A 21,970-nucleotide genomic window follows, 5' to 3' on the forward strand; every position below is an offset into this window, starting at 1 on the left:
GAATTCTAAAAGTGTTTGCTAAATTTGCAGGAGGGAAAGTGGATATTTCTGAGAAATACTAACAACTAATTCAGATGAAGTTCTCTTTCTCCTCTGTACCCTTCGCAGCAGGGACAGCTCAGGAGGGCTCAGTGTCACCACCGTGTGACTCAGGACAGAGTCCACGTGTCTTACCTGCTGACGCTTTGATCACATATCCTCCCCTGTCCTCCCCAGCAGGCACCGCGAGCAGCTGCATCACTCTGTCCAGCAAGCCGTGGATGATCTCAAAGCCGGGGTTCTTGTTGTAATAAACAGCACAGAGATGCCTGCAGTTCCGTGCGCCTACGTCTGAAAAGATAAAATAACCGCTTACCAAACCCCCTTAAACTTCAACATTTGAGGCGCTTTAATAAACCCTGAAGACCGCAGCTCTAACACTTTCTAATGAAAGCATGTTGGCTCATTTTGCTTTGGAAATGAGGAAATGGCAAAGAAGGAACTGCTGTCTATCCCGGGCAAGGAGCTGGACAGAGAGCTGCTTCATGTCACACATGCTGAGCACAAGCTCTGCTTTCCTAAGATAGACCAGTGGTTTTTTTTTTTTTTAAATCATACTTAAGATTTTCATTTAAGCTTAATGAAATTAATTTATAAGTCATTTAAGTTCCAGTCACCAAAAGTATTCTAACTTATGGAACGTGACCAGCTGAACTTGTGACTGAGCAGACATGGAAGAAGTAACTCGCTCTTGGCATTCACAATGTTCGAGGTCCTTCTGTAACAGACATCCCTGGATCATGGAAGCCATCCACAGCACAAGACTCCCATAGACTAAGACCTAAATTATTTACTGAATAATTGCCAACAGCACTGTAAAGGAGTCGAGCACGCACAAGCAGCCAGTCCCAGGGCCAGGAGCAGACAGCAGGGCATATTCCAAGGGAGCGTAAGAGCCAGCGGAGCTAAGAAAGTTAGCACCGTACTGCTATCTCTCTCCATCTGAAAGCTACAATCAAAGGTGTGAGAACAAAAATCCACTGAAAACGAGGCAGGCATAAAATCCATTTAGTCAATCACAGGCATAAGCTAAAATGGGGGCCTGATTCCACTGTAAGAAAACAAACTCTCATTTTCTCCACCCCAACCTCCACCTCTCTCCCCCCCAAAGGGAAAAAAAAAATCTAAATGAAACAGAACTAAATTATCCCTTTCATACTACTGACTTGCTTCTGGGTATTTTGACCATGTGGTACCCATTTGTTGGTGTCACATGCTTCCACTTTGACACACAGGCACACACTGAAACTACTTTGTAGTTCTGCTTGGCTGTGAGAGAGCCCAACAGCGGGGCCACCACTCGGTGAGCTTACACACGTACACTTAGAGCTTTATTTTTGTAACCTTTGTCTGGAAATCCTTTTTCTTGATCTCTAAATTATGTAAAACTTATCTTTCTGACAAGAGTGACAGCATGTGGATTATAACCTTAGGATTTTAAAATGCAGTTAAGAGATTTTAGTGATAAGAGTTTAAAAACAAATCTTGAAAAAGTTCATCAAAATGTGTATTATTCATAGTCTTATTTTTTGCATCAAAAACTCAACTTTAGATTCCATTTCTCACAAGCTTTTTGAAGCACCTCACCCTACAAAAAAAATACAAGACTTTAAATAAATTCTGCTCAACTTCATGTAAGAAATGTTTCAAGGCATTTGCATTATGTAACAATGAACTACACAGCTCTTTTTTTTTCCAATTTTATAATATATTTTTTTAAAAAGCCACTAACTTAGGGTGTGATTTAAACCTACCGTAAGGATCAATCCCACCTCTTTATGTCTGTGTCCCTTCCCAACTCCACTGACTAGATAACTTTTCACATTTCCCGAGGACTACTGCTTCCTCAGGTCTACTGTTAACTCCCTCTCCTATAGCTGAACTGAATTAAAGGAGTAAGTAACCATCCATCCATTTCCACCTACTCCTCTCTGGAGAAACTGTTAGGTACAGTAAAAATCCCATTGCCTAGGATTTTGCACTGAGAGAGCATATTACATCACAGGAAGTTCAAGGACTGCACACCACAGAAAAGAACTATTTAAATTTCATGCCAAAGCTAGGGTTTGTTGGAAACGCCTCAGTTCTTTATAACTCAGTTAACAGACCTCTTGTGTCATGCCATCAAACAATTCTGCTTTTTCAATGGGCCTGCCAAGTATGTCAGCCTAAATTATCTATATATTCCACAGACTTCAAAGTACTGCCTGGAGAGGGCTGATGTAAACCACCCCAACAGAGGGCTCATCTAAACCCCCCCAGTGGAGAGCTGATCTAAACCCCCCCAAAAGAGGAGTGACCTGAATCCCAGCCCCCAGCAGAGAGCTGATCTAAGCCCCCAACAGAGGAGTGAACTGAACCCCCCAACTAGCTATGACTGTAAGCTGAAAGAACATGCCCAATGCTTTTGAAAAGAGAAAAAAAGCAAAGCATGGCATAATGTTCCCTAGTAGATGACTACTGCATACAACTAGTTTTGGATTTGGCTCCTGCTTGCTGTAGATTTTCTTTCATTGAACTACTAATGACCAGAAGCCAGGAAAAGATGATTAGTTAAAACATCTGACACAGTGTAAAACGGCCGAGTCTTCAAGACCCCAGGATTCCAGTTCTGTAGTTACCTGAGAATCCAAACAAAGATGCTGCGAGAATTCCTGGAAGACCAAAACCCTTTCTGAGTAATCAGAATCGATATTAGGGACTGATTTTGGAATCTAATAATCAGATACTGATCGTGAACTTGAGATTCACAGTCTAGCCAAGCTCTAAAAATACAACAAATCACCTTGTTTTTTAGATCTATTTCATATAATGAAGTTACTCTGGTACTTAGAAAATTGCAACTTACATTGCAAATTATGCTTAACTCTTAAAAATTTCAACACAAGCCTAAATGATTCACAAAAACTACACAGACTGAATGAGTGTTGCGGGGTGAGTCACAGCACTGGAGTCCTGGTTCCAGCCTGAGCCGGCATCTCTGACCCAGCTCCCTGTTAGTGCACCTGCAAGCAGCACAGGATGCTTCATCACTGGACTCCCTGCCGCCAACGCGGGATACCAGAATGGACTTGCTAGTTCTTGGCTTTGAGTCTGAAAAGAAGCTACAAAAAATCCCTTTGTAAAAGAATTTGACAAGTTGCCAGATATTTAGATGTGTACATCGATGGACTGATTCATTTTACTTCCAAAAATACATATTTGCACAAAGGTACAAAGATTTTCACTGCAACATTTCGCAAGAACCTGGTAAAAATCTAAATACTCATCAACAGTCTGAGTAAATAAATAACAGAGCATGTTGCATGTCTACAGCAGAACGCTATGCAGACATTTAAAGGAGTATAAGGGGGCAGAATGAGCTCAGAGATAAAAACAAGGTGCAGCACAGGATGGGGAAAGTGAAGTTCCATTTGTGTAAAACGAGAGAACTCGCCTCTAGCTGCACGTACACACACATACACTAAGCATACAGTGGCACATGCATAGGAGAGTCTGGAAACTAATTTTAAACACAAGATTAATGACTTTTTTAAGATAGAAAAAGAATAGAATTACTTGAAAATCAAAAATACACTGTCATGGAAGTTTTTGAAGATATTACAAGCATATTTTCAATTTTGACAGCTTTCAATTTTCTTTAAAATGCTTCTAGATTATACTATCAAAGTACAGATTTTTCTTTAAAAAAATGCTAAAAATTCAAGAAACAAATGTGAGGGGGAAAAAAAAAATCAATGACCTTTTCAATGCAAGAGGAAAAAAGTTAGGTCCTTGTAGGTTGGCTTTTATTTAGTTACCATAAACCTGGAATGAATTTTTATCTATTAAAAAAAATACAATATTCAACGCATGACAGAGCACATTATACTCACGTTAACAGATCTTAACTATGTGGAACCAAACATACTAAAATAACTTTCTCTATTAAAAATGATGTATTTACACAGCTAAGATGCCATCGCATATGCGAATGATGCTACTTCAAAAACTGTTCATGTCAATGCTGCTTACATCCATATTTTTTAAATTATTAATTGGAAAATCTACGTGCCAGAAATATGAAATAGTGAAATTAAATTAATCCAGACTGATGACATAAGCTCTCTTCAAAAAAAACCCCATTCCACATGTGGATGCTAGATAATCTTGCATTATTTGAGGGTTCCAGAATTATTGGACAATTTCTTAGAACTGAGGTATTCCATAAGCCCATAATAAGAACGCTTTTTATCAAGCACGGAGTTACACAAAAAACTGTAACGATCGGATCCTATGTTTTCATAGCTCAACAGACAGCTACATGAGCACTGACACACATGTAAGAACAAACCGATGATAACAGTGCAAGCAGTGTATGCTCTGCGGTGGCCGTGGCGCTCGAGGAGGAAAAAGGAGAGAGAATCTTAAATATACATTGCGAGTAAAGTTGTTTTCTTTTTCTTTCTTTTTTTAAATTCCAGATTTCCACATCCAAACTAGGCAGGGTAATGAAATCTATGTCGTTCTTTCCTTCAGGAAAGCTTCAAGGAGAATGTGAAACTTTGGAAAGTGATGAGTGGTGAGGAGTGGGGCAGAGAGAAAACTGGAGCTAGGACTGCAGCTGGAGGAGGCAGGAATGGGCAGGACAGAGCAGCAGGGAAGGCGCGGGGCGCGGGTGTGGGGCGTGGGGCCTGGGGTGTGGGCCTGGAGCCCTGGGCGTGGGGCCTGGGGCATGGGCCATGGGGCCTGTCTGAGGACCTGCAAGAGTCTCCACCAGAGGAGGACCATCTGCGGTAAAAAGCAACACACTGCATTTTTTTAATGTGACGGCTGATCAGACTTCTCCAAAGAAGTGTCAGACTGTTTCCTGCAAAACCAAAGTGGCCTTGGTACTTCACAACACCAACTTCATCCTTCTCAGGCTCTTGTTCCTTTAAAACTTCAACCCACCCAACCCAGTAAGGGGTTTTCTCTTGCTGCCTTGGTGGGATTCTAAGCACAGTGCAAACTCTGGCATTGTGATTGCAGAACTCAAGCTGTTTTTTATATATTTTTTTTAAAAAAAGAATATTGGCATTGCAGAATACATTTGTTTTTCTGACTGCAAAGATTAGTTAACACAATGAGGTCCTTAGCGGCCCCGAACTTTTTTTTACTGCTCTGTTATGATTTAGTTATTTTTGACACTGAACAGAAAAAAACAAAAAGTCTTGACTATTATAAAGCTAAAATATTTATCCCACGGCAGAGTCTGCATTCAACTTCTCATTCCAAACACACATGCCACTCTGCCCAACAAAGGGCAGACATCAGCTTTAGTTCCTTGAGTCATGACTAATTGTTGAAAATGTTGCAGTGGCTTCAGAGCCTGTGACTCAATAAATGCAGTGGCTGGCTCGGCCTCAAAGAACCTGAATGTGCCTGATTTAGAGTAGAAATCTTAATGTTTGAAAAGTGTGCCTTCCTCAGTCTCTCTGAACTGACAGACTGACAATCTCACACGACACACAGAGTTAAAAGAGCCATGAAAAGATAAGAAACTGTCCTATCAGGGCAGTCATGAAAACAAAGGCTGGCAGTGCTCTGGCTGCTCCTACAAGGAAGCAAGTTAGACAGCAGATTCAAATTCAGTCCAGCAACCATCTGCATTTCCACGTTACCAGGTATGCTTGCCAAGCGAGCCCAGACAGATGGGAGGGTGGAAGTTTGGGGCTGTTCCTTAGTACAACAAAACAAGCGATGGGGCACCATGTTATAGCAGGTAAAGTCACAGGGACCCCACACAGGTGCCAACTAAAGGATGTCCGATTTCTGCTCCAGTTCCTCGCCAATGGTTAGAGGGGAAAGCAGCAGAAAATTGTTCACGTGTCTGGAACCCTGATACCCACATGAGATACTCCTAAGAAGCCCTCAGCTCCTGGCCTCAGCTGCCATCTGAGGAGTGAACCAGTGGATGGAGAGCCACCCCTTCCCCCATCTCCCGTCTCTCCTCCTCTCACTGTAACGCTGACTTTCAAAATAAACAAAAAGATCTTAAAACTAGTAAGAGTAGCAGCTCCTCCACTCTCTGTTAAACAGGACACCATCACATACCCTGAACACAAACTCCAAGAATTTGCTTGTGTCTCCTCTCATACATTGCCAAGGTGACCCTAGCAAAGAGGAACTCAAAGGATACTTTGTAGCAATGTGCTAGACAAAACTGGCTGGCTTCACTGTCCATGGCGGCAATGATGGACATATGACAGCGTATGAAGAACTATCCTATAGTAATGATACAGGGAACTCAGTGAGGGAGAAGAGAATTGGGGAGGGGATAAGGGAAATCCCCAGGGCCTATGGAACTGTATCTTAAAATGATGATAATAATAAAAAGAAGTAAAAAAAAAAATGGAAAAAAAAAAAAGGACTGGCTGACTCCCTCCTGCCTCACACATCCACACATCCACCACTGCTCCAGCTGTGAAAACCAGACGTGCGCAGGACTCGGCACACTCCTCCATCACTTCTCTTCTGAAGCCTCGGGTTTTCTTCTCCAAAAACGTTCCACTGTTTCAGAGGAAATGGCTCAGGTAACTTCAACAGGGAAGTGGCTCTTGGTTTTAGAGACACTAGAAACATGTCAATTCATTGAGGAGTGAGTGATGCATTACTCAAAAAATAGCATTCCTAGGTTCTTAAGTAGACTCCAACATTACTATGTTTTCATTTTCTTACTGTAAATAATGATGATGATGATAAAGCACAGCAGGGGAAAAAAAAGTTAATTCAGAGTTTAAGGCAAAAATCAGCACCCAGATCCTTAGCAAGGTGAAACTAACACCTCACTGGTTAGCTGAGACTTTCACACCATTCTATCAGAAAAATTCTCATTCCAGAAGTTCTGGCCTTACAGACTGCTAACACCCTAAAAATAAGAGCTAATATCAAACAGTGCTCCTTGTAGGGCTAGATGTTTTCAAAATGTAATTTCATTTCCTCCTTGCAACAAATCTAAGAAGTAAGTGCTATCATTAACGCCACTGGATATATAACAAACTAGAAACGGAAAAATCAGATCAGATCAACACTGCCTGTTAGCCGTGTCAGCTGACAGGACCAGGACCCAACGAGCCACGCGGGTCACAGAGTCCACAGAGCCACGGCGCTGCCTCTCCTATAGAGCCTTCTACGCATGCCAGATGACGGGCAGGGAATCCACATGGACATGTTTAAAACAGTCCTTCAGAAAAACTCCGTTTGTTATGAAATAAAATCCAGGCCTATCTAAACAGAAAACATACTCCTATAAGTTAAAGCAAATCTAAGTTTTCAAGATGGTAGACTTACTGAGCACATTAGCCTCCCTTCATTCTTGAAATTCCACTGATATGATAGAAAATTTCAAAGCAAAAGTGTAAACCAGTACAAGACAGCAGGCGGCAATCCTATCCTACGGAAATGAATCAAGGGGGAAACGGAGTGCAGCAACGGGAAGAGCAGAGAGAGAAGAGGCTTGTTACAGACAAGAATGATTCTGCCTGATGAAGCAAAGTACCACACAGATGCACATCTTCCAGCCCGGAAGTGTACGGGCTGCACTTGCGCAGTGATCACTCAGAACAGCCACCAGCACCAGTCTGCAGGAACAGCATGTCTCAGCAGGGACGTCAACTCCAAGCAAGGCGTTGGGGACGGCTGAGGAGCAGGGTCCTAGCCCTTCTCAACACACAGGCACCTCTGCCCAGGACGAAGGACATCTACCCTACCACCGGCCTCCTCCTCCTGCAGATTCGAAGCCGCCTGCCTGTGAGCAAGCCCAGGCCTGCAGAGCTCTCAGGCTGCTAAGGAAAGAAGCCAACTGCTGAAACCATTTTATAAAATTCTTGAGGAAACCTATACAGTTAATCTAATCCTGTATTATAAACATTAGCATATCACCGGGGATCAAAATAATACAGAACTCAAAGAACTAAGACTAAATGAAATAACTTAAGGTTAACAGAAAAATTACACATTGGAATTGTGACAAATTCTCCGTTCTCTTGTAACAGTGATGATAATCCGAGTCACCTTAACACTGGGAACTATTCACAGCCGGCACCAAAACAGCCTTGCTTCTATCACAGCAGATGCACCACCAAAGAGAACTGCACACAGACTGACTTGGAATGAACTTCTCAGCTTGGTTCCACTTATGGCTCCTCTGCTTCCAATCCAGCGTTTTGCTAATTTGTACTCCGGGAGGAGCAGGCGACGGATCACAGATGTGGGGCGCTGCACCCTGGGTGGAGGCCCGTGTGGAGTTTGGGGATCCTGGCCTGAGCCAGGGCCAGCCCCAGCAGCTGCAGGTATCTGGGGGGAACCTGTGCAGGGAAGAGTACGCTCCCTCGCTCCCTCGCTCCCTCTCTCCCTCTCTCCCCCTTCCCTCCTTTTCTGCTACTAAGGCTTCCAGAAAAATAAAAGTAAATATTTTTAAAAGGAACTCAATGAACTTTTTTCTCTAAGGACACGTTACTGAGCTCCAATTCCAATCTTATGCAGTCCTGGGCAAACAGCCATTTTCCAATCTTCATTTCCCAATATGCTAATTAGAACAATGTTGGCAAACAGATCCAGCTTTGGATGAGAAATTTGCTACCGAGCCACATGACGGGCAAAGTGGTCCTCATCACATCTATTTCCTAGGATGGTCTCACAGTTGCTGCCTACTCTGGGTGGCTAAGAATGCCTAGTACTCTCTTCAGAAGAAATCAAGAGAAAGTCTTTCAAGACACTTTGAATTGCAAAATCACTGAATAAACGGTTAGGAATTGATTTGTACACTCCATGGAACCAAAGAAGCTTTCAGAAAAAGGATTTATTATTTTTATTAGAAAGTCAGATTTACACAGAAGGGAACAGAGAGAAAGATCTTCCATCCACTGGTCCACTCCCCAAGTGGCTGCAACGGCCGGAGCTGAGCTGACAAGCCAGGAGCTTCTTCCAGCTCTCCCATGCGGTGCAGGGTCTCAAGGCTTTGGGCCATCCCAGGCCACAAGCAGGGAGCTAGATGGGAAACAGAGCAGCTAGGATAACAACTGGCACCCATATGGGATCCCAGCGCATGCAAAGTGAGGACTTTAACCACTAGGCCTCAGCGCTGGGCCCCAAAGACACTTTGCCAGCAATTCAGTCAATTGACCTCCTGATTACCAAAGGACTGGTGCAGATATAACTCAGAAGAGGCTGGCTCCAGAAATGGAGTTCAAGATAGACTTTCCTGGCAACTCAGCTTAGGTACTTTAAATAACCACCATGTTCCAAGTGCTGCACCAAGCAATCTGCTGTATTAGTAAGTGCAAAGTATACTCAAAAGGAATAAAAACTAGTCAAATGTACCCATCATCCCTGGGACACCCACTATACCGGGCCGTGTGCCACTAACACAGAATGGCAAGATACTAGTACATTACAGTGATATGAATAAGGGGCTGGCACTGTGGTGTACTAGGGTAAACCTCAGCCTGTGGTGCCAGCACACCATACAGGCACTGGTTCGCATCCCAACTGTTCCCTTTCCCATCCAGCAACCTGCTTATGGTCTGGGAAAGCAGCAGAGGTTGGCTCAAGTCTTCAGGATCCTGCACCCGTGTGGGAGACCTGAAGGAAGCCCTGGCTCTGGCCGTGGCAGCCATCTGTGGAGTGAGCCAATGGATGGAAGACCTCCGTCTTTCCTGCTCTCTGTAACTCTGCCTTTCTAATAAAACCAGAGAACCCAACAACACAACATGAATATCACCTGTGATGAAGGAAAAGCACTTTCCGCGGAGACCTTTAGTAGGACTCTTCATAAACAGTATCAAACCTTTGTTCAACTGTGCTTGCCGTTTAAAGAAATGAGACACACGGTAATCAAATCTATGAGCACATAAATTAAATTAATCATAAAAAGCAATTTTATGAAAGAACTGGGAAAATGTAAACACTTTGTAGATATCTGATGAAAAGAAGGTTATCTAAAGCAACCAGGACAGGTGTTGGTGCAGCTGCCAGCCATCCATCTCCTGGGGCACCTCTGTCCCCTGTCAGAGTACCTGGGCTTACTGCCAGCTCTGCTGCCCTCTCCACCCTCCGGTTAATGCGTACCCTGGAAACCAGCAGGCATCGGTAACCGGGTCCCCAGGCTCCTCACTCCCAGCCTCAGCCCGACCCACTCCCAGCTGCTGCCAGTGGAAGGTGAGCCAGCAGAGAGGAGATTCCTCTGTGCTTCTTTCTCTTTCTTTCAGATAAAGTGCGTAAATATCAAGGAAAAAAAGAACCCAAGCTCCTATTTCAGAAATATAAGCCTGCACCATGGCTTAGTAGGCTGAGTCCACGTGTGGTGCAGGCATCCCATATGGGTGCTAGTTCAAGTCCCACCTCCATCATTTCCAATCTAGCTCTCCTGCTAACATGCCTGGGAAAAATACTGGAAGATGCCCTAAGTCCTGAGCCCCTGCAACCATGTGAGAGACCTGAAAGAAGCTCCTGCCTTCTGGTTTCGAACTGGTGCAGCTCTAGCTGTTGTAGCCATTTGGGGAGTGAATCTGCGGACAGAAGGTGCCAGGTGCTGGTAACTGCTGAAGCTGGGTGCTGGATCACAGTGGGAGAGACTTACGCTTCTCTACTTCTGTAGACTGTTAAAACTGTATGAATTAAAAAATAAACGCTTGCAGTACACAAACCAAAGATGACTCATTCTTACCTTTAGTAGAGTCTTTTATCACAATGTCAGAAATTTCAAAGAGTTTCAGAGGCAGAGGCATTTTGCGATTCGCTGCTATGGTCTTCAGGAGGCCAGGAAGAAGGGTAGTGCGCGCCACCTAGAGGAAAACACAGGAAATCGCACCAAGCAATCGCAAACCGGGCCTGGGTGAAGACGCAAGGCGGGCCGGCCTCCAGGCAGGCAGCGCAATGAATGCCCCACAAGACACCAGACTCCATGAAAACACTCCGCTCCAAGGCACCGAAAGGGTTAAAATACACTAACTTCCAAATTTATTAAATTAAAGATCAAATCTGATTTTTAAAATGTGCAAAGCGAAAAGAATCTAAATAAGACTACTCTTACCAGGATTGGCTAATTTTTCATTATTTTAAAACCAAAATTGTCTCCACAAAGATGTTAAACACATAAATTCTCAAGTTCTGTCTCGTTTCACAAAGTTATTGAACTTTGCTATGACAAGCACAAGCATTTAAAAAACTAAGAACAGAAAAAATTACAAAAGCAACTCAAATATGGAACACAAGATATTAGTGCGTTAGGTGCTCAGGACACCACCCAGCCGTGAGGGGCAGACTACAGCTACCGAAACACAACAGACTGCTATGCTTCATAATAAAGGTGTCTCTCAGCTCTTAAAAGGAAAGCTTCCTGTCTTAGAAACAATGGTCTCACTTTCAGCTGGATCACAGCTTTGCACACATCTCACAGCAAGGCTTTACAGGAAGCGACAGGACACTAATGTCAGGCTCGGCTGGCAGATTTCAAGCACCATTTTCTTTGGTCGGGACTACTGAACAATTGTAGGCTAGCTTCTGAGCCCAGTAGACATCTTCCATTCTCTTCTCAGAATGGTACTCTAAGACTAAAATCTCATCATGCAGCCCCCTACTCAAAAATCAACAGGGGCCTGGTGCGACAGCCTAGTGGCTAAATCCTCACATTGCACGTGCCAGGATCCCACAAGGGTGTCAGTTCACGTCCCGGCTGCTCCACTTCCCATCCAGCTCCCTGCTTGTGGTTGGGAAAGCAGTTGAGGATGGCCCAGAGCCTGAAGCTGAACCACAGTGCCAGTCCCTTCATATTGTCATCTATAACATAACTTATTTAACATTTACTATTAAAGAATTATTCACATTTTAATCTTCCTAAGCTCTGCGTGTAATTGCAAATAAATTTATACAATTATGAACAATGCATGAGCAACAGATTGAGAACTGATGAAATGGCTAATTGGAACAGGAATGACTTTTAGAAGTACTGGGAACAGGTTTTGATTCATTCATTCGAAATGAATGAAAAACAGATGAAATCTGAAAATACGATTTTATAAATCAATTATAAATACAAAGTTTAGTCAGAAAAGATTGGCCACATGGCATAAATGTTAAAAACCAACTTAATTGAGAAAAAACTTATAAAACAAGAGTTCACAACTTTTTCAGAACATTTTAAGAACCAACCATAAACTTATCCCAGAAGGAATTACACAAACATTCTAGGGCCAAGGGGAACAGCACTGTGGCACATGAACTAAGCCACCACCTGTGACACCGGTATGAGTGAGTTCTGGCCGCCCAACTCCTCATCCAGCTCCCTGCTCATGCGCCTGAGAAAGCAGCAAAGAAAAGACTCAATATCTGGGCTCCTGCCACCCACCTGTGAGACCCAGATTCTAGATCCCTGACTGTCAGCTTGGACCAAGACCTATCTGTAGTAGCCATGTGGAGCGCGAAGCAGTGGATGCAAGAGTTGTCTCACGCTCTAAGTCTGCTTTTCAAATCCCTTTTTAAGAGACAAACAACGTTCTAGGGGCAGACGTTTTGGGTAGCAATTAGGACATCACTTGGGATGTCCATCACCTGGGTTGAAGTGCTGCCTCCGCTCCCAGGCCCAGGTTCCTGCAATGTGCATCCCAGGCGGCAGCAGGCGACAGGCCAAGGTAACTGTCCCCATCACCACCCATGGTGGAGACCTGCGGCCAGGCGACGGGCCAAGGTAACTGTCCCCATCACCACCCACGGTGGAGACCTGCGCTGAGTTCAGCACTGGCTCCTGCAGGCATCTGCAGAGTGAACACCTGTCTGCCTCTCAAAAATAAATAAATAAAAATATTAATGCATACACTTCTATTAACATTTTTAAGTTGCTCTAATTTACAATCTGAGGTATAACTCAAGTGACTTTTCCTAACTCAGTCTGATGTACTCAGACTCTTCATTTTTTCCGAAATTCTGACTTGAAGTACTTACCTGAAACTCAGCTGTTTTGGGATTGCTGATGTGGACCGCCTGTGTGGCAGAGATGTCCAGACCCAGCTTCTCCGCAATGTCTTCCTGGGAGCACTGAGGGCGGGCAGACCGAACAGAGCAATGTAGAAAAGGAATGACTACATTCAACACAAAAAGCAAGTTCTTGACCAACTTAGCATGACATGACACCAACACAGACTCTGTATGAATTAGCAAGCTAAGACTAAACTAAGAATGAACATGTATTAAATTCAAGCCCACAGCAAGTTAACATTAGCGCTTCTTTTATGATCCGTCCTAATTATGAATCTTTCACTGACAGGAGGTGATACAAGCTGTTCCTAAGCTAGCCTCCTTCCCACCCACCCTTCCAGTCTAGTTTCCTCCAATCCCCCTAACTTTACCTAGCACACCCTCACAGCTCCCTGGGCTGCTCTTCCCATAAGCACATTCAACTGACATCTACCACTTACATTAAAAACACGTAAGAAGCTTCGTTTCCCTCTCCTATTCCCATGGCCTTCCACTGTGACCCATGGTCATTCCTGAGCAACTGTGTTAGAACGGTAGGACCTCGAGTAGAAATCAAGTGGTCTGAATTCTGCACAATACTCTTTCTATTCTGCCGTTTCATTTCTGTGTACATGCTTAATGAGGCTCCTAGTGATAACCCCCCAGAAAGGCAGATGTGGACACCCTGAAGAACTCAGACGTGTGGGACGAGGGAGTCAATGCATGAAATCTGAGACTGCCACCTGAGCCTCTGCTGTGACGCCGGTATCCCATCTGAGCGCCAGTTCAAGCCCCAGCTGCTCCACTTCCTGTCCAGTTCCCTTTTAATGCGCCTGGGAAAGCAGAAGATGGTCCACGTACTTGGGCCTCTGCATCCCCATGGGAGACCTAGATGAAGTTCCTGCCTCCTGGCTACAGACTGGCTCAGCTCTGGACACTGCAGCCATTTGGGGAGTGAACACCAGTCACTGGAAGATCTCTACCTGCCTCTCCCTCTCTCTCTCCTTTTGCCTTTCAGAAACAATAAATAGATAAATAGATATAGATAGATAGATAGGGCCCAGCAGCATGGCCTAGTGGCTAAAGTCCTTGCCTTGAACGCGCCGGGATCCCAAGGCCAGGGTTCCAGCATCAGAACAGTATATGCTGTTTAGCCTCCTACTCTGACTTCTGTACAGGGGGAAGGATCTTGTCCACCTGCACATGAAAAGAACACTCAGCCTGCCCCTGTGGACCAGATGAGCCCCTCGGATGCTGCTCCAAGGCAGAAAAGGCCAGTGGCAACGAAGATGTGGCGGGCACAGCCACAAGCACCAGCTACATTTCCATGGTTCGGGAGATGGGACCCTTGGAAGAGATAGGGTGAGATTTTTGAACCCAGGACATGCAAGGCCTACACCCTTCATCAGCAGGAAGTAGCGACAAGAGATGAGATGTAATTACAAGCTTCAACAACCCTTACGATCAGGGGTTGGAAATCTCAGGAGTGGGCCAGGCAGGTAGAAATGGAAGCCCTACCTCCCCTGCTCTATGGAACACACTCTACCCACTTGCCAATCAACTGGCCCCTCCCCTGCAGGACTGGCCCTCGCCGAGGCCTGGAGGGCGACATCACTAACCATTCCCCGTCTGACTTCATCAGAAGCCAGGCAGCAGGAAGGAGAGTCCTCTCCCTCCCCGTGGACACAAGACGAACGCACAAAGATCTCTCTCCCATCTTTCCATTCTCTGCCGGCTCTCTCTCTCAATGTGTTTCAGTGATTTCCTCACCTCTAAATAAACTCGATCAAAACTAAATTTGCACATAAAATTATTTTTTAAAAGGTCAGCCAGTTTCAAAGAAATTATAGCCAGGGACAGCATGGTAGCATAGCAGTCCAAGCCTCTGCCTGCAGCAACTGGCATCCCATATAAGCTGGCTACTGCCCATCCAGTTCCCTACTACCAGCCTGAGGAGGTTGGCCTAGATCCTTGAGTCCCAGGTCATCCTCCACTCCTGGCCCCCAGGTCACAAGCAAGAAGCTGGACAAAGTAGAGCAGCCAGAACATGAGCCAGTGCTCATAAGGGATCTGGGCACTTGCAAGGTGAGGATTTAGCCACTGAGCCATCACGCCAGGACTGTCTACTAACATATTAAACAAATACAAATACACTTCTCAGGGCCTGGCGCCATGGCTTAGCAGCTAACGTCCTCACCTTGAACGTGCCGAATCCCATATGGGAGCTGGTTCTAATCCTGGCAGCTCCACTTCCCACCCAGCTCCCTGATTGTGTCGAGGACAGCTAAAGCCTTGGGACCCTGCACCCATGTGGGAGACCTGGAGGAAGTTCCAGGCTCCTGGCTCAGGATCGGCACAGCACCGGCCGTTGCAGTCACTTGGGGAGTGAATCATCGAACGGAAGATCTTCCTCTCTCTCTCCTCTCTGTATATCTGACTTTCCAATAAAAATAAACTAAATCTTTAAAAAAAAATACACTTCTCAAAATCCCTTTTTTTAATTCAGCTTGCATGAACTTACAGAAGCGTGGTACTACACAGCTACGTGGGTGTGCATAGCATGCAGCACAGACTGAGAATCCACAGATGGGATGATGGAGAAGCAAAGCCCCTGGTCCCACAGGCCTCTGCTGGCTGTGGGCAATTGGTTACACAGCTACCCCTGTCGGCCGAGGCTTCATCAAACAGATGGCCAACAAACACCAAAAGAATGATGAATCAGAAAACTGGAAGATCTGCAGTCTCTAGATTCTCAAGACAACTGAGAGCTTCCAGGCTGGGCTTGACTGGGGAAGACACAACTCTAAATCACAAATCAGCTCACAGACCTGCACTGAGACTTCCCTGAACACTCCAGAACAGCACCGTAGGCACCACGGGAACTCGGCAAGAGGAAACAAAGGAACTACAAATTGCACACACATTGTATCCCTTCACATGGTCAGTCTGGCAGGGGAGGGAAGAGTGCTTTCTGATTTTGTAATAAAAGTCATTTCCTGATTTAGGCCTTTTATGTCAGCTTCTCAACTCAAAGCAAATGTCTGTGAATATGTTCAAAGACAAAGAAATAAGTGGAACAGTCTGCAAGCCCTTAACCAGGGCGGCATCTAGTGGGCACAGCCACAACCAAATTAAGACCAAAAACTCTAACTTAATAGATTGGGTTATGAAATTCACTGTGAACCCTTAACACTTACATGAAACTATTAAATACTTCATCTTTTGTTATTTAGACATTTTTTCTAAGACTTCATATTCTGCCTATGAAAAGAAAAGCTTAAAAACTTCTTTAGAACACATTGTATAGTCGCAAACAACAGTTTTTTTCCACAATCTGGAAATGTTGGTAGTCTAGGCTTTTTACATTCTCACAAGGACTCCAACAGTGATTCAAGGTCAAAGCAAGCAATCCACGGGCAGAGCGGTGTGGGACCTACCAGAGCGAAGGTAAGGGCTTCGGTGAATCCGGCAGCTGCCATATCGTGTCGGAGAAGTTCAGTGAGCTTATTAAGGGGAAACTGACAAAAAAGGAAATTCACTTATTTCACCCGTAAGATCTTTTTTTGACCAAAAAAAAAAAAAAAATGGATACAAGTCATGTCATGAAAAGGCACTTGCCCTGTTTCCCACACAATTAGCACCCCATCTTCCACCACCTTGTTACCACTCCACGTTTACATGGATGTACACCCCTTCTCCCTCCCAGCTTCTGACTTCAGCCCTAAGTTTAAAAATTGGATTCTGCAGTCGGACAGCCAACACGGGCTGCAAACTCAAAACCTGTCTTTCCTCAAAGACCTAGTCAGCGCAGGTTTTCAACTAACTCTAATCATTTGGGCATCTGTTTTGTATCCTTTCCACAGCAAATGCCTCCCAAAGCAAAGCATGCCCAAACACTGCTTAATTCCTATGTTCTGTTCTTCTCGAAGCCTTCCTGGCATTCAATAATCAGTTTCTAACAATAAGGAATGTTTATTTAAGGGTGCAATCTTACTTGATTAGCTATGGTGTATGTTTTCGGAAGAGCCATCTGAATGTTGTTATATCCGTAAGCAATGGCTGCATCTTCTACAATATCGCATGCGTGGATGACGTCAGCTCGGGTTGGAGGGATTTCAATCTCAATCTGATTCCCGTCGCCTATGACTTCTGACTTTAGATGCATCCTGGTCAGGAGCTTGGCAAGATTCTCTGGAGTTTCTCTGAAATGGGAATGTACAAGCAGTGACTTCCTCTGGACAATGAAAATGTTTACACTGGTTTAAAATATGCTACTCATGACCTGCAATAGCATTTCTTTTTGAATTCCAGAAAACCCCTGATGCCCAAACTGATGCTCTCACTCCTTGAGTTAATCTGAGAGGATATCAAACACCCATCCTAGCATTGTTTCAGGAAAAATTACTTTTGTTTGTATTTTGTTCTTCAATTCCCTCCAACAATAAGTAAATAAATGAAGCGAGAGCATACCTGATTCCAACTTTCTTGTTAATCAGATCAGCTCTTACTATCTCCTTGCGGTAAGCCAGTTCCTTAAGGAAAGAAACAATTGCAACAGTCAAAATCATTCCCAATCCCATATAGCTTTAGACTTTTTTTTAAGATTTATTTTATTTTTATTGGAAAGTCAGATACACAGAGAGGAGGAGAGATAGAGAGGAAGATCTTCCATCCAATGATTCACTCCCCAAGTGTCCACAACGGCCGGTGCTGTGCCAATCCGAAGCCATGAGCCTGGAACTTCCTCCACACGGGTGCAGGGTCCCAAAGCATTGGGCCGTCCTCAACTGCTTTCCCAGGCCACAAGCAGGGAGCTGGATGGGAAGTGGAGCCGCCGGGATTAGAACTGGCGTCCATATGGGATCCCAGAGCATTCAAGGCGAGGACTTTAGCAGCTAGGCCACACCGCCAGAGTCCCAGCCTTTCCTAATTCAGTGAGTTGTTGCATTCTTATTACTCACCCAACACATGGTCCTGAGAACCACAGACTGAACATAAGCTTGGGATTTCAAAATGTTCTTATGGAAGAACAATCTGATCAACTAGCTTCACATACACTTGTTAGACAATCTGTGCTTAGAAACAAAACAAGATCTTTTTTTCTCTTAGATGCTCAACTCCCATTCCCTACAGTGCAACACTGCTACATTAGATCATTACAAAGACATTTATACAACTTGCTCAAGATTTCTAAGTCTTGGGCCCGGTGGCATGGCCTAACAGCTAAAGTCCTCGCCTTGAACGCACCGGGATCACACATGGGCGCCAGTTCTAGTCCTGGCAGCTCCACTTCCCATCCAGCTCCCTGCTTGTGGCCTGGGAAAGCAGTTGAGGACGGCCCAAGGCTTTGGGACACTGCACCCATGTGGGTTACCAGAAGAAGTTCCTGGATCCTGGCTTCAGATCAGCATAGCATCGGCCGTTGTGGTCACTTGGGGAGTGAATCATCGGACAGAAGATCTTCCTCTCTGTCTCTCCTCCTCTCTGTATATCTGACTTTCCAATAAATAAATAAATCTTTAAAAAAAAAAAAGATTTCCAAGTCTTATCTCATGCAAGTAAGGGAGTGTGACCAAGCTCAGGTGCCTTGACCCAGCTCATTGAGTCTAAGAGTTCTAGAAAAGCATTCTTTTTCTCTCTTTTCTATCCTCTCCCAGGGGAAATGCAAGGCTGCTCCAAGTCCCATCACTCTGCTGCAGGAATCAGCAGAGACACAGCATCTTATAAATTGGTCCTCGTTCTTCCTCAAAGGGACCAGACGTGGAAAAGGAACACACTCAATACCTTTCTCACTAAATGACTCTCAAAAGCACAACTGCCACTAGCAAAGATCAAAACTGCAAAAGCCTGCTATGATCCAAGGCAGAGGAACAGTCAGAACACTGCTACTTAAAACGTGGTCCCCAGAAGAGAAGCACCAGTGTCATCCTCTGAGCTTGACAGCAAGGCGGACTCCAGGTCTGCAGAGCCGGCAGCTCCAGCTGCGCAGAGCCCAGTCCCAGGTCACAAGGCCTGCAGATGCAGTGAGCACTGAGAACCATGGCAGGCAGTGGGCAGTCACTATGAGCTGACCGACACAAGACACACACCCCATCTTCACAACTGAATGCTCTCACTTTACATTTTACAAGTCTAAGTACAGGTCACCGCCATGGCAAAGGCAAGAACTGCTGTATTCCCAGTGCTTAGACAAACACGTGTTAGATGATAAACATTTGGTATACATTTAAAGAGCAAATGTATGCATGCATGAAGTAACTCAGGAATAAACTAATGAATCAGTAAACAAATTCAGACAGCCACATTCCAAAGCACAGACCATCAACCATTAGTCTCTCGGCCCTGGTCCCTCTTCCAACCCCTTGTTCTTTCATTTCAAAACTTTATTCTTTTCTATCAATAACAAAAACTAGAACAGAATTTCCAAAGTGTTTGGGGAGAATCAGCTACTCTGTGTGAGGAAGACTAAGGCTCCCTGAGTGGACCCTTCCCTTCTTGCAGGACCCTTGAAAGGCTATTCCAGCTGAAGCTTAGCAGAAAATAAATAAAATGGCAAAACACTAGTGTGGAAGCCTACTGTTTGAAGATTCTGAAACTTCATCTTCTTACAAATACATGACTTGAGGGAACTGTCTCCACAAGACTGAGCCAAACTTTAAAACATATTCCCATTTTTTAACACTTGACAATTCTTCATATAAACAAAGTCCTCTCAAGCCATTTTAAAACAGACTTAAAACCTATCTCTGGCTACCCAAAATACTACCATGGTAAGTTCTAACAACCACAGCTGCTCCCCTGTCCAGTGGCCGCGGCCCTGCATGGGATGCTGCAGGCCCTCCTACAGGAGACAGCCTTCGTTCCTCCACCCCTCACCCTGTCCACAGCTCAGCAAGCCTCAATGCCCGAGCTCTGGGCTCGCTCTCCTGCTGCCAGGAACTCTGCCATCATGTAAAAGTATGCACCCCAGTCTGCCAGTTGACAAGGGACAGTTGCCCCACCGATTCCACTGCCAAGAAGACAGGTGGGGGAGGTCAGCCCAGCCCACTCAGCTGCTGGCCAAGCAGCCAGCTGATTTCTCATATTAAAGAACCCGGCAGAGATGAGCTAAACTGGCTCAGCCTACAAGAACCACTCACAACCAAGAGAGCCAAGAAGCAAAGAAAGGAGTTGGGTCCAACACAGCAGCCTCGAGGCTAAAGTCCTTGCCTTGCACGTGCTGGAATCCCATATGGATACCAGTTCTAATCCCAGCGGCTCCACTTCCCATCCAGCTCCCTGCTTGTGGCCTGGGAAAGTAGTTGAGGCCAGTCCAAAGCCTTGGGACCCTGCATCTGTGTGGGAGACCTGAGACAAGCTCTGCATTCCTGGCTTCGGATCGGCACAGCACCAGCCATTGTGGCCTCTAAAGGAGTGAATCATTGGATGGGAAGATCTTCCTCTCTGTCTCGCCTCCCCTCTGTATATCTAATTTTCCAATAAAAATAAAATAATCTTAAAAAAAAAAAACAAGTAAATAAAGGGGTGTTATTTTAAACCAGAGTCTTGAGGTAGTTTGTAACACACACACAAAATCCAAAGGAAAAAAATGCTCATCAAAGAATGGCCCCACTGAACAAAAATCACAATTAAATGATTATAATTCCACCATGATTTAAAATGGACATGATTATACCAACTGACACTGGGAGGAGAAACATCCAGTCAATTAAGAGTTAAGATTCAATTACTAAATGATTTTTATTAATAATTTGGAGTTATTCACTACAGTGATGGCCAAGAGCAAAAGTCCAAGCAGACTGGTCAGATGTCGAGAGCCGAGCAACGCTCTCAGGTGTCAAATCATACATTATCCAACTAACTATTCAATGAGAGAATAAGCCACAGCAGATATGGTCCTATTTGTTGATTATGGCACTTTGGCGCCTGAAATCAGATCGCTTCAACTTTAATCCTAGCCTCCCAATTAACAGTTACCAGGTAGGCTGAGTTGCACCTCAAGGTCTCTGGATCTCAGGAAAAAATACAATACTGCCACCTATGCTCACAGGGTTATTGTAAAGACGGCACCCACGTAATCAGAGCCTAGTGCCCAGTAAGCTAGGAGATATAAAGAGTAAGAGTTTGGCTTGCAGCCTAAGGGTGGAAGAGACTCACAGACAGGGAGCACAAGCCCTTGAGCCAGAAGCAGTACTGCCACTATCGTTATCATCATTAAGTTGTTTTTCAAATACTTACTGGAAAGATGTGAGATTTTCGATTAGGAAAAACGACCTCAGCAGCTTCAACCCTGGGGGTAGAAAAGCCAGAAATAAGATACTTTAGGAAAAAAAAAAAATAGTGCCTTCAATTCTAGAAATGTGTCTGCTTAGCAAATCTGCCATCTGGCACCCCAATGAGTCACTTTCTCACTTGCCAACCGTGCGGTTTGGAACGACCTTCCTATACCTCACTGCGACCAGTGCACCTTCCCTGACTGCCTCGGCCATCAGACATCGTTCCCTGGCACCATTCATCTCCCAGCACAACAAGCATGTTTCCCACATGTGCTCCTGCCAGTGTGACAGCACACTCTAAGCTTTATCAACGCAGTGTGCTATACAACAAAAGCTAACTGATACTCACTGAAATGCGAACCAATTCACAAACCCCAAATGATAGTGCCCATATAGCTTTTTACACCATATGCTTGTGACACTAACACATTTATTCTGACTCACCATGAACAGGCCAGCATAAACCACTCTGATGATCACACACACTAAGAAGCCATAGTGATTCGCTGAATAAATCTTTTAATTAAAAATATGCTTTGACGCACTTTCCTTTAAAAAAAATACACTTTGGGAAAAAATATCATCCAAACCTAAGGGATTCATGCCTTGCTCTCAACATGAAAATGTACTTCTCTTTGGCTGGTTGCTCCTTTTGCTGGTCCTCCGACTTCACGGTCTCAGAC

The 21,970-nt window shown here is 44.6% G+C and overlaps 1 protein-coding gene across 1 annotated transcript in view; it reads right to left on the minus strand.

Annotated features, from left to right (window-relative positions):
* Nucleotides 1–21,970, minus strand: part of FARSB (phenylalanyl-tRNA synthetase subunit beta) — a 58,332-nt gene that overhangs the window by 18,588 nt on the left and 17,774 nt on the right. Inside the window, exons 10-16 of the mRNA XM_040982801.1 lie at nucleotides 21,250–21,301; nucleotides 17,482–17,543; nucleotides 17,006–17,213; nucleotides 16,449–16,529; nucleotides 13,000–13,092; nucleotides 10,727–10,844; nucleotides 175–330 (exon numbers count right to left, since the gene is read on the minus strand). Of these exons, the coding sequence (XP_040838735.1) occupies nucleotides 175–330; nucleotides 10,727–10,844; nucleotides 13,000–13,092; nucleotides 16,449–16,529; nucleotides 17,006–17,213; nucleotides 17,482–17,543; nucleotides 21,250–21,301 (770 nt within the window). The remainder of the gene's footprint in view (nucleotides 1–174; nucleotides 331–10,726; nucleotides 10,845–12,999; nucleotides 13,093–16,448; nucleotides 16,530–17,005; nucleotides 17,214–17,481; nucleotides 17,544–21,249; nucleotides 21,302–21,970) is intronic.

The sequence above is a fragment of the Ochotona curzoniae genome, unplaced genomic scaffold (genome assembly GCF_017591425.1).
Source record: "Ochotona curzoniae isolate NIBS_2020 unplaced genomic scaffold, NIBS_Ocur_1.0 contig_3643, whole genome shotgun sequence".
NCBI classification, from domain to species: domain Eukaryota; kingdom Metazoa; phylum Chordata; class Mammalia; order Lagomorpha; family Ochotonidae; genus Ochotona; species Ochotona curzoniae.